Raw genomic sequence first — 12,059 nt, 5'->3', positions numbered from 1 at the left:
TATCATGCAAGAACCACTTTTAATTAAGGAACCCTAGCTGTGCGGAGGGCAAGCGTCTCCTCCAAGCTGGCACCTGTCCTCCCGCTCCCCCTGGGCTCCAGCGGTGGGGGCAGAGCACCGAGTAGACCACGGCCCCCGTCTCTGGGTCAGGGAGAGCAGAGAGGTGCGGGCAGTAGGGGCGGCTGTTGCAGATGGAGGGATGGAGATTTTCACACAGGGAAAAATGCCTCCGTGACAGACACAGGGTCTCTAAAAATAGTCCTGCTGGGAGCCTAATAGCCCTTGGCATCATTGTTGAAGTCAGGGGAGGAGGTGTCGTGGAGTTTGCTCAAGTGGCTGAGTGGGAAGGAGGTGCCACTGCCTTGGAGGAGGACGTGGAGCCAGGCCCAGGGAGCCAGACATGCTATGGGACAGGTTAGGGGCCAGCACTGTGGTTGGGGGGAGAAAGAGACCAGCAGGTGGGGAAGCCAGCACATGGCGCTCTTCCCAGTTCTTAACACACAGAAGGTAGGCTTGAGGTGGTCAGGGGCCCCTGGGCAGAAGGAGCCCTATGGGCACCAGGGAGCTGGAAAACAGGGAACGTTCTTCGTTTTGAAGAGAAGGTGAAGGTCTAGTACAGCAAACTAGCCGGAAAGGCTGGAGGGCACGTTCCGCCTCATGTGTGAGTGCGCAGGCACTGAGGGAAGGACAGAGCTGCCGCGGTAGAAGGCTGGCCGGGAAGCTGGACTCTGGGCCATGCTGAATATGGGCAAACATTCAATTCCGGGAGCAGAACTGCCCCGGGATGGGTCCCAGGATGGCCACGACCCACCATTTCTTCAGGATCAACCTGATGTTCTCCTACTGGTTTTTCCACCTGTGCCTGGTCCTGGCAGCCCTCTGATTCCAGAAAGGGGCTGGTCTGGTCTCCAGCTGGATCCTTGCAGAGCAGGCCCAAGACAAACCTTTCAAGTGGGTAGCGGGAAGGAAGAGCCTGGCACCCAGGCAGTGGTGGGCCATCCATCAGGAAGGGACAGACTTCTCCCGATGAAACTGAGGCAACGGGAAAGCAGTGAGGCACGAGACCTCGGGGGTGGGGAGTTCCCAGGCGGGGGGGGGGGGGGTGGCGAGGGGAGGGAAAGGCAGGACCGACCTTCCTCATAGCAGCAAAGGCAGGACCAAAGGTGGCTTTGACCTCCACACGGTCTCGGATCCAGGCTGGCAGCTTGCCCAGGATAGGTGGGCGGGCATACCGCTGATCCAGAAGCACTATGCTGGCAAAATCCTTCTGGTGCCTGATGGCCCTGCCTAGATGGGGACAGAGGTTGGGGCTCTTAGTTAAACCAGCCTCCCCTGCTGTACATTTCTGTCGTGCCCCCTCCTTCCTCAGAAAGACAAGGAAAACCTCTCCTTCCTGTCACCCCATTCTCCCACCATGCATCCCAAGAACCAGGAGCAGTCCCAGGCCTACCTATAGATTGGTTGACAGCCTTCATACACAGGTTCTCCACCAAAGCCTTCCCTGGTGGTGGCTGACCCGGGCCTCTGGGCTGGGGAGGGCAGAGCAGAGCACTTGTTAGCGTTTTCTTGCCCCCCGCCGCTCAGTGTTCTGAGAAAATGGCACCGCTCGGCGTGGGAGCAAGGGCAGGTGTCACGGGCACAAGGCCAGCAGCAGCTCTAAAAGAGACCGCAGAGCAGCTCCAGAGGTTAAGAGGGTGCGTCCCATCCCCTGGAGCGGACAAGAAACACTGGCACGCATCGGGGCAGTGGGCAGGTCACAGTGGTGCGGCCCTGTTACCACAGCAGCTTCTCCCCAGCCGCCTCCTCCTACCCTCTGGACACTGGAGGTACTCACTAGGGTCTGATCCAGGTAGGCCATCTTCTCTTGCAGCTCTGGAGACTTGATGTTGGGGTAGGGCATGCCTACCATAACCACACACCTAGGTGGAGGGAACATGAGCCCATGGCACGTGGGCGGTCAGGCCCCCAGCGCGTTTGCCAAGGGCCAGGATGAAGGACCCAGGCCTCACCCTCACGTCATCGACAGCTATATCCAGCGCTCCTTCAGCCCCCTCAAGTTGTGCTTGCAGCCTCCGCCTCCCCCTCCCCACCTGGAGTAGGTGTGCTCAGTCGAGAGACCCAGTGCAGACCACATGAATAGAGTCCTGACAAGATTATGCTCTGCCTAATTTCCACCTGGAACCTTTGGCCAAAGGGCCAAAGCAACCTCCCCGCACAGCTGAGTGACGCAAGCAGTCAGCCGGGGGTGCAGACTCGGGACGGCATCAGCTTGTAGGCAGGGACCCAGCTGTTTTGTGGAGTGAGGGGTGATGAATAGCGGAGCCCGGGAGATGAGAGGCCCACAACTTACCGGCCGAGGTTGTCAGAGAAGTTAATACCTTCACTCATCTTTCCTCCAACCACAGAGAGGAGCAGAGCACCTGTCACCGTGCCTCCCGCCTGGCCACAGCACTGTGGGAAATACCAGCCCAGGTTGTGGAGCCAAAGCCTGGATGCCACACAAGATACTGGCAGCTGCCCACCATTCTCTGGACCCAAGGCCTCGGAGTTACTTCTCACCTTAATGCACCTGGAATACTCCATCAGCACCTGCTCCACCTGGTTTGCTCTCTTGGGTTCCTGAAATATCTGAAGGAAAACAGACAATGCCTCCCAGAAAAGGGTTTCAAATGCCTGGGTGCCAGCTCTGCTCTTGGCCTTTATGTTTTCCAGGTTGGGAACTGGAGAAGCCCCCAGAGTAAGGGATCTAGGGAAATTCTCCAAAGGTGATCAGGGGTTCCAAGTGGTGGGGGTAAGGAACTAAAAGAGGCCCAGACATGAGGCCTAACCTTCTGGTCTGACATGCATGAGAAATCCTAGCAGGAACTCTGGGTACCACTGTCCTCACAAGTGGGAGATCCAGCTGAGAGGTCACTCACCTTTTTCCTGACAGCCAGGCGGGCCAGCAGACCACTCTTATCCCAGTGGGCATAGACCTGGCGTTGGTACTCATAGGAGGGGAAGAAACAGACCACCCCTCCAGGGACCACAGTGCACAGGTTACACAGAATGCGACCGGTTTCATCCATCTAAGGAAGACAGAGAGCCCTCCCTGGAGCCATTCCTGAGGCCATATCCAAACAGTGCTTCCTGACTTTGGGACTCAAAACCAAGTATAGAGATCCAAGGGTGACTACAGTCATGGGGGAGACCTGTGGCCCGGAGCGCCCCCCTCCCTATCACACACATCACGATGCTAAGTGCACCAGAGCTAAAACTTGTTGCTGGCGTGTCGCCAAGGCCTCCCTGCTCCGATGCCCAGTGCCTAGTGGGCCACTGGGGACTAAGCACCATCTACAACATCGGCCACTGAAAATCCCAGGTGCGCCTCTCGCGATAGGCCCCCAAGCCCTGCATCCCTGCCCAGGGCAGGGACCGATATAACCAAATGGCAAGAGAACCAAAGGAAACAAGCAGCTTTCTCATCAGGTTCATCCTGAAAGGATGCCTCGAGGTTCTAAGGAAACATATCTAACAGTTTTTTTTTTTAAGATTTTATTTATTTATTTGAGAGAGAATGAGAGACAGAGAGCACGAGAGGGAAGAGGGTCAGAGGGAGAAGCAGACCCCCGCTGAGCAGGGAGCCCGATGCGGGACTCAATCCCGGGACTCCAGGATCATGACCTGAGCCGAAGGCAGTCGCTTAACCAACTGAGCCACCCAGGTGCCCCATATTTAACAGTCTTAAGGGGTGAGAAGAGGGGGAAGCTCAGACCTCCCCTGAGGAACATCCAGATGGACACTCTCCAGCCTCTGCCGGCTCTGAGGTGGAAGACCCCAGCACTCATCTCCCCAACACCCGAACACTAAGCACTGGCCAGGGTGCCCAGCACCCCCGAAACCACTCTCCTGCCCCGGCAAAGGCTGTGGTAAGGCAAGCAGGCTAACACTAACCATCTGCGGCAGCTCTCTCTTCTGGTACGTGAACTCCAGCTGCTGGCTGGAGGGCCCACTGCAGATGACGAGGGGTAAGATATTGTCTGGAGGGATCACGTGACCTGCAGAAACCAGGGAAGGGGCTGAAAGCGAGGTGCTGACGATTCTGTAAGGCATGGTCCGGAAAGAGCATTCCCCAACCCTGTCTTCCATGCCAGGAGGAGCAGTTCCCACTCTCGCCCACCCGCCTGCTTCCACAGCACACGTGGGCGGTACTCAGACCTCTCCACGGAGGCCGAGGACATGGTGCGGGAGCAGAGAGAGACGTGAGTTCACGCGAGAGCTGACAAAGCATGGAACTCCCGCTTCGTGGTCTCCTCAGCCCCTTGGGCCTGATAAGAGCACAGGGTCAAACTGTGACAACAAGGGGCTGGAGGGCGACGCGTGGCCCATTCCACCCTGGACAAGGATTCTCACCACAGGAAAACTCCACCACTCGCTCAGCTTCCACCCCAGCACAGGTCAGCAGCTGCTCCCGAAAGTCAGACACCTGCAGACCACAAGGCAGGGCTCTGTGATCCCCCAGGGGGCTGGGAGCTGCAGGCCTGAGCAGGCAGGGGGGCCTTGGCAGGGAGGGAGGGAGAGTGAGCCACACGTCGGGGAAGACAAAAGTCTGGGCTGGGAGGTGGGTAAGTGCATAAGAATAGAGAAAAAGAGGTAAAAGGTAAGGCAGATAACAAACTGGCAAAAAGAAAAAAAAATTAAGGATACCCAGTGTTGGACAGTCTCAGTGAGACTGTGGGAATAGCAAAGGAAATCTGGTAAACTGGGCAAAGTGCTTCTCACCCCTGGCTATGCAACAAGATCACCTGTGGGAATTCAAGACAAAACCTGCACACCCAGGCCCCAGCCTCAACTACTGGAGAAGAACCTCTGCGGGGAAGACATACGCGTTTGTAATTTTAAAGCGCTCCAGGGTTTTTGAATTGGCAAAAATCCAAAAGTGTGACCCCCTCTGTGGAGAAAGAGGCGCTCACACACTGCTGGTGGGAGACAGAACTCCAGCTGGAGGGGAACTGGACAATAGTTAATAAGTTGCACGTATTTTTACTTTTCAGCCTGGCAGTTCCCCCTACCCAGGAGTGCCCCCTGAAGATACAGCTCCACGAGCCAACACATGCACAGGGACAATCCTGCACAGTGATCTGTGAGCGCACGGCCGCCCTTCAGGAGGGCCCGGTGAATGCGCTCGCCGCACCCTCCCAACCATGGCACCGTGGCCTTTGATGCAAGGAACAAGGAAAGGAGAAAAGTACATATATTTGCTTAGTTTTACAGAAAAATGCAATGAAACCGTGCAAGGAAAGACCAGCAGTCATAAAAATGATTGCCTCTGGGCACGGGGAGCAGCTTGGAGACGGACAGAAGTGGGACTTTCTGAAGGCATCTTTCCAGATGGTTTCGACTTCTGAACCATATACGTGTTTACATATTTTAAAAACAAAATTAAGTCAGAAATAAAAAAGCAAACTCTAAAACTGAAAACAGATGGCAACAAGAAAGCCTGTCTGTCACATTCACAAGAGAAGCACACAAAGAAAAGCCTGACTTCAAGTGACTTCATATCCTTAGTGACCATACATCCTTAGTAGGATATACTCTCAGGGCAAAAAATAAATGCAAAGAAATGAAATTTCCATCAGTAGTTTACTGTTAGAGTAATATCGGTAGTATATGAAAGTATTTGAAGTATGCTGTGGGATAGAGCAAATAAATAATAAGATACAGCAAATGTAGTAAGAAACGAAACATTCAGCTCAAGAAAATCAGCCCACTGATTTTCATTTAGAAATATCAATATGGACTCATGATTTCTTAAAACCATTCTCCCCGGTCTGTCTACAGAAGGCCTAGAAGCAATTACAATCCAGGAGCAGGACAAACACCCAGAACCAAGATGTGGTTTCCACACACCAATCCCCAAATAAAGAAGCCAGGTTATCTTGGAGAAATGAAGGATTTCAGCTGTGGGGCAAAGAAAGTATAAAGTGACCTGGGACATTCTGCATTCTGTCATTCCAAAAAGCAAGAAAGCATCCCAAGGCTAATGGGGCCTGGCAGCATGTAGGGGCTCTAAGGGGCTGAGTCTGAGACACCTGAGCATCAAAAGCAGCAATGACTAGAAATGATTTTAACAGGTGAACAAAAATCTACAAGTTTATACAAAAGAAAGAAAAATGGAAAATAAAGCGACAGGAGTGGTTCTAGCAGCTGAGGAGAGGGACCAGAGTGCGTGAGCGCCGAGGAGCCTTCCACGGGCTCAGTCCTGTGCCAGGCGTACCCTGAGGACAGGACCACTGTGCGCAGACATGGTTCTATGCGCCCCTGTGTTGCTTAAAACAGAGAAAAACTGGAAATCACCTGAATACCTAACAGAAGAGTAGTTCTACAAAACAGAATATATTCACGTAGTACAGCCAGAGCGTGGTGGAATAAATGCGTCCGTACTTCCTGAAAAATGTTTATGGTATTTTGTCGCTGAGTGAAAAAACCAAATCGTAGCAACAGCATGTAGAGATAGAGATTTTTGTTTTTAAAATATGCATGTAGATTTATAAAAATTATGCACACAAAGACTATAATGACATACACTAAAATAAATCTTTCACTGGTGGAATTATGATGTTTTTTCCCTTTTGTTGGTCTCTGCTTTTTACAATGAAAGCATAATACTTTCCTATGTATGTGTGTGTGTCTATGAATTTACAGGAGAGGGAAAGTGGCATCTATGGTGGGTCTAAGAAAGGAACGGCGCTAAGGCACCGAATGGGGGCCTGCAATTCCAGAACAGCTGTCTTTGGGAGAAGTGAGGTCCTGTGGCTCCAGAAGCGCCAAATCCACAGCAGTGCCCTTGCCCCCCCTTGCCCAGGGCTAAAGACCCAGGCATGAGACAGTACAGCAATGCCACCTGGTGGACGTGCTCAGCCTGCTCAAGCTGACCCCTTTCTGGTCTGGGGGCCCACTGGACGGGAAGAGGCCTGATGGTGCAGCTTTCCCCTGTCGCTGTCCTGTCCCAACACCTGGGGTACAGGAGGCTGGCTCTGGTCCCCTTACCGGTTGCATGGTGCCCCCCGCGATGACCACGGCCCGGCATTCCTTCACCACCTGGGCAAAGTGCACAGCTGGATTCAGGAGCAAGAATTTGAGGCTACTCTGACTAAGACTTCCTGAAAAAAAAAGACAGAGGCAGCTCCATGGGGCAGGAGGCGGGCTGTAGGCCCAACAAAGACTTCCGTGAGTCTAAGGCAGAGGGGAGCTCAGCTGTGGCTACGTAGGAGCCACGAGAGATACCACTCTCCTTTTTGATTAGATCCCACTTAATCTCCAGGACAACCCGGAGGTAGACAGCACTATCCTCTCCCTTTGCACATTTATCTTCAGAGAGATAAAGAAACACAGCTTGGAGGTGATGGAATCAAGACTCAAACCAGAACCCACCTATCCGTCTCTCGCAGCCTGGCCCAAGACGCCCCACCGTGCTACCGCCTCACACCCCTCCTCACCACACTTCCACAGCCACCGCCCCACCAGGCCAAAGGGACCAGTCAGCACCACCCGGTTTCCTGATCCAGTCTTTCCAGGCTCTGGCTTCACAGCGCCACGCCCACTCCTCCTTGAGATTACCTTGGCGGCTCAGGATGACCCTGCCATCCTGGTTGGCAGTGGTGAGGGCTGCTAGGAAGGATTCGATGTGCATCAGCGGGGAAGCCGGCCGTGGCACCCTGGCCTCGCCCTCTTCCACAGGGGTCACAGAGGCTGCACAGGGCAGAAGGAAGAGGCTCTGGGACCACAGAGGTGGCAGGGCCCCCTGCAGCGAGGCTAAAGCCATTCTCCCAGGGAGTGGAGTCCAGGCATGAGGCACGGATGTTCCTGTCCCCCACCTGCAGCCCAGTCTCCAGCCTCCGGACTCACTCTGGGTCACTGTGGGCTGCAGGCTCTGCAGGAAGTGCTGGAACCCAGCCAGTTTGGGCTGTTCCCTGGAGGGTGCGAGGACTGTGCCGTACCTTTCTGTGAAGCCAAAGAGCTGGGACGGGGTAAGAGAGTGCAGGGAGGAATGAGGGTGCAGCAGTGGGAGCCCTGGCTGGAGGGAGGTTCTGCGCACCCCAGACAGCCCGCAACTCCCCACCCCCCCACCCCAAGTCTCTGGGAGCCCCACGCCCCCCCAGCAAGCAGCGCTACAGGAAGGAGAAGGGAGCAGAGGTGACCTGAGTGTCTGAAAGGCCGGGGGGCAGCACTGGGGCGCCGCGGAGCCCGGCCAGACCCAGGAAGGGGAGGGCGCACCTTTCTGCTGACCATGCTCCTCTCACAGTAGCGCCGCACCTGCAAAAGCAAACCCGCTGCAGGCGCCGGCAACAACTAGCTGGAAGACAGAAACCGCCACCTTCCCGAACCCCAGGGAGCAGGACTCCCTGCCACCTCCGGAGGAGCCCACAGCCTCCTTGTGGCCAGGCGTGTCACCCTGCTGAGGTCACGCCTCTCCTGCCGCCCCGACACACAATGCAGTGCTCCTCCACGAGAGCAAGCCTCATGCGTGCGGTCCCCTCACAAACGTGTGTGCACGGCTCCGACCCTCTCTAAAGGTACTGGTGACAGGTCCCCTCCGTTCTCCTTCAAAAGCTGAACCTTGAAAGATCAAGAGTCAAAAAAAACCTCTAGGAGCTAAGGCACGAGGAGGTACAGCCTGGGGCTTGTTCGGGGAGGTCGGGTGTGTATACTATGCGCGGCCTGGGAGGGAGACAGGGAGTTGAAGCCTCTGAAGATTTCTAAAGGGAGCGCGATCTTTCAGTGGAGCTCCACTCGCCTGTAGTGTAGGAAAGACATCAGAAGGCAGAGGGAGTGAAATCAGGGAGAGCAGGGAGAAGGCAAGAGGAAAAGAGCCTGTCCTGACGTAGCAGCCACGGGAATGGAAAGGCCACGGAAGTTCAAGAGCTATTTCCGGCTCTGGGGCCCGGCAACTGTTTGGATGTGGAACCCAAAGGGGGAAGAAAGGAATCAAAAAGCCCTCAGATTGCCAGCCTGTCTGATGGGGTCATGGCAGTGACAGGACCAAAATGGGTAAGTTGGGGAGGTGTGAAGACAAATGGGAAGGCAGGAGGGAGAGCGAGCAGGATCAGGAGTCCAGGCAGGGGGGGCTCACACGCCAGGCACCATCTGCTCACTTGTGTGCGGCCTGTGCCTGTCCCTCCTGGGGTAACCTCTCCCAGCCTTGGGTCCCTCTGCTTTTGAACAGTGATGGTACCTCCCACCCTGGAGTCACAGAACCTGTTGCGTTGCCTTGAACACAGTAAGTGCTCTGTATTATCAGTAATTTAGAATCCCTGAGTCGTGAGTCGAGCGAAGGCAGCGGTACCCTGCACAATGAGCCTGGAGCGAGCTACCACAGGAGGCTGCACTCAAGCCCAAGGCCGGAGTGGGAGGAGGCGAGGGAGTTCTCAGCCACCTCAGCCCAACAGCAGGATCACGCTCCTGAAGTTAACCTCCTGCTTGGACTAGAAGCCCAGGGCAAAGACTATGCCAGAAGAAAGATGGAACAAGGCAAAGGACCTGGGAATTTCTATTTGTGCTTATTTGGGACAATGAAAGGAACCTTTTCTCACCAATCCCTAGGACCCTTCGGATTGAAGATTATTTTTTTCTTGCTGATGCAATGCTTTAAGGGTTAAGTAATTAGAAACATTTATGCTATAGATCCTCAGACTTCTAGACTGCTTAAGGACAGAAGAAATTTACTTTCTATTCCTCTGTCTTCACAGTGTTCTGCTCACAGGTGGTAATACAGATAAGAAAATTGGATGTGCGGACACAAAAAGGTGAAAATCTCTACCTTGAACAGGTTGATGTTGTCGATCTGGCTCTCAAAGAGGAAGTCATTAATGGTCTTCAGCTCTGTCCCTAAGGGTAAACAAAGGGCCTTGGAATCCTTACTCTGAAGACCACGGTCCCAGAGGTGAGCTCAGAACCGGCTCAGAGCAGCTCTGGGCCTCTGAAGGCAGTCCTCTTACCTGTCTCCGAAAGGCTCTGTGTGTTGGGATTTTGCTTAATGTTCCCTAAAACAGAGTTCAAGTAGGTCAGGATGGTGCCTCTCTGACCCCCCGCTTCTCACACTGAACACTGTACTCCTCAAATAAGAGCATTCATATTTGAATGGATTTTTTGCCATTTATAAGCACCCCAAAAACCCACTGAGGACAGGAGGCTCTAGGGAGCCTCAAAATCTGACCCACGTTTGCATATGGGACCCAAAGCCTTGTGGATTTCATTCTTTTCACACCTCCTCCAAGGAGGCTGGGACCGAGGGACCACCCTACTTTATGCAGCCGCAAGGAGACGCCCAGGGCACAAAGGAGAGATGGAAGGGAAAAGCACCAGCATTTGACAAAATCCCTCCTGCAAGATGCTCCCCTGGCTTCCTGGAACTTCAGCATGTATGTAAGCCTTCAGGTGGACAGCCATGCAGCAAAGGAAAGGGTAGGTGACAAAGAATTATGGGACTCAGAGCCACAAGAGTCCCCCCTACTAGGTTCATGAAGCAGAGGCAGGTCACATCCCTGCTCTGAGCTCTAGTTTACTCATCTGTCAAAGAGGGTGAGCGTCCTGCTCTCCTCAGAGGCGCGCTCCAAAGTGACTCCACACAGTCCTGTTACACTACGCTGTTATTACTACCTGGGGACTCAGAACAAGGAGAAATAAACCAGGAATCTAAAAAAGGATCTAAGGTCAGACAATTCAATGAAGGTATAAGAAATAAGAATCTTCTCCATCAGTGGCCAAGACAATTCTTGAGGACGCAGAAAACCCAGGTGTCCTGACTGGCATCCAGGGAATGGACCACAGCAAGCTTAGCAGGCCAGGGGTTAGGGTGGGCATGGTGCTCCTTACCACCCAACACAGTCACAAACTTCTCCAACAGATACAGGATCTGTTTGATGTACATCAAGTTCTTGGCCTTCAGACGCTTCCTGAGGAGACACCAATGGACATCAAGTGGTAGTACTCCACAAGCAACTTCCCTTCCAAGTGCTTCAAGCCGATGCCTTTCTGTCTCGTGTCTTTCAAAGCAGGCCATGAGTGATAAATATGCCCGCAGAAAAGGCAGCTTGCCATGGCCCTAGCCAGCTGTTGCGTCCCGAGCATCCTTGGCCCGTGTGGGGTACACACCATGATGAACAAGAGGGGAACAGCATGCTGGCCTCCCTGGCGCTGGGCCCGGGCCAGAGATGGAGACCCCAGGGCTTTCAGAAACGGAGCACGATTTTCCCTTTCCCCTCAGGAGGCAGCGTCTTACCCATATCGTTCCATATACTGGAGCAACTGGGAATGGGCCTGGCAGAGCTGGAGAGAACAGAGAATGGGCGTGAGGGCAGCCCAGGCTCTGGGCAAGCAGCTGAGAGCTGTGCGAATGACATCTTAGATTATGCCTAGAAAATGCCAGCCAGGCCACATGGGAAGCAGGTAAAAAGAGTAGGCCTGGGTACAGACAAAAGGCCTTGAGGCTGCTGGGAGCTGAGAGGCGAAGGAAGGGGGATTCTGCTGCAGTATCCACTTCGGGTCAGGGAAAAAAGCAAGAGGCTGAATCTCTCAGGTAATGAATCTCCCTACTAATTTTTACTGGGCTGGGCAAAGATGTGTTTTAGACTAAGCAGAGAGGTGGTTCAAGGAAGCCATTACACCCTGGCCTAAGGTCAACACAGGCAGTAGAAGTGATGGGGGGCACCTGGGTGGCTCAGTCCATTGAGCGTCTGCCTTCGGCTCAGGTCATGATCCCAGGGTCCTGGGACTGAGCCCCGCATCGGGCTCCCTGCTCAGCGGGGAGTCTGCTTCTCCCTCTCCCTCTGCCCCTCCCCCTTTTCATGTGCACACACGCACTCTCTAAAATAATAAAATCTTTAAAAAAAAAGTTGTGGGATGCCATGTGGGCCTCAGGGTCAGAAACCAGTGGTCAAGTCCCAGCTCCACATTCATGTGCTGTATGACTTTCAGCCCATTGCTTAAATGCCCCCTGAACCTCAGAGTTCTCAGTGTTAATTAGGAACACCAGCCCACCTGGAGGCAGTGTGAAAATTCACGATACCGCCCACGGTGCA

The 12,059-nt window shown here is 54.0% G+C and overlaps 1 protein-coding gene across 19 annotated transcripts in view; it reads right to left on the bottom strand.

Annotated features, from left to right (window-relative positions):
* DDX11 (DEAD/H-box helicase 11) overlaps window positions 1-12,059 on the bottom strand; it is a 34,354-nt gene continuing 22,295 nt past the window's right edge. For 9 of the 19 annotated variants that reach the window (XM_054507243.2, XM_054507244.2, XM_054507246.2 and 6 more), the window contains 15 exons: window positions 11,261-11,307; window positions 10,855-10,934; window positions 9,978-10,022; window positions 9,800-9,867; window positions 8,257-8,295; window positions 7,600-7,999; window positions 7,030-7,142; window positions 4,393-4,465; window positions 3,934-4,037; window positions 2,919-3,068; window positions 2,351-2,628; window positions 1,835-1,919; window positions 1,451-1,529; window positions 1,133-1,287; window positions 863-1,032 (listed from right to left, as the gene is read on the bottom strand). In XM_054507243.2, coding sequence (XP_054363218.1) covers window positions 1,003-1,032; window positions 1,133-1,287; window positions 1,451-1,529; window positions 1,835-1,919; window positions 2,351-2,628; window positions 2,919-3,068; window positions 3,934-4,037; window positions 4,393-4,465; window positions 7,030-7,142; window positions 7,600-7,999; window positions 8,257-8,295; window positions 9,800-9,867; window positions 9,978-10,022; window positions 10,855-10,934; window positions 11,261-11,307 — 1,746 coding nt within the window. In that variant the 3' untranslated portion in view covers window positions 863-1,002. Of the gene's footprint in view, window positions 1,033-1,132; window positions 1,920-2,350; window positions 2,629-2,918; window positions 3,069-3,898; window positions 4,594-7,029; window positions 7,143-7,599; window positions 8,000-8,256; window positions 8,296-9,799; window positions 9,868-9,977; window positions 10,023-10,854; window positions 10,935-11,260; window positions 11,308-12,059 lie in introns of those variants that run through there. The other 10 variants (XM_045874075.3, XM_045874069.3, XM_054507248.2 and 7 more) reach the window with 10 other exon arrangements.

This window comes from Mirounga angustirostris, unplaced genomic scaffold (genome assembly GCF_029215605.1).
Source record: "Mirounga angustirostris isolate CCGP_5_RB_7025 unplaced genomic scaffold, mMirAng1.0.hap1 SCAF_5, whole genome shotgun sequence".
NCBI lineage: Eukaryota > Metazoa > Chordata > Mammalia > Carnivora > Phocidae > Mirounga > Mirounga angustirostris.
This window is presented reverse-complemented; position numbering and strand designations above follow the sequence as displayed.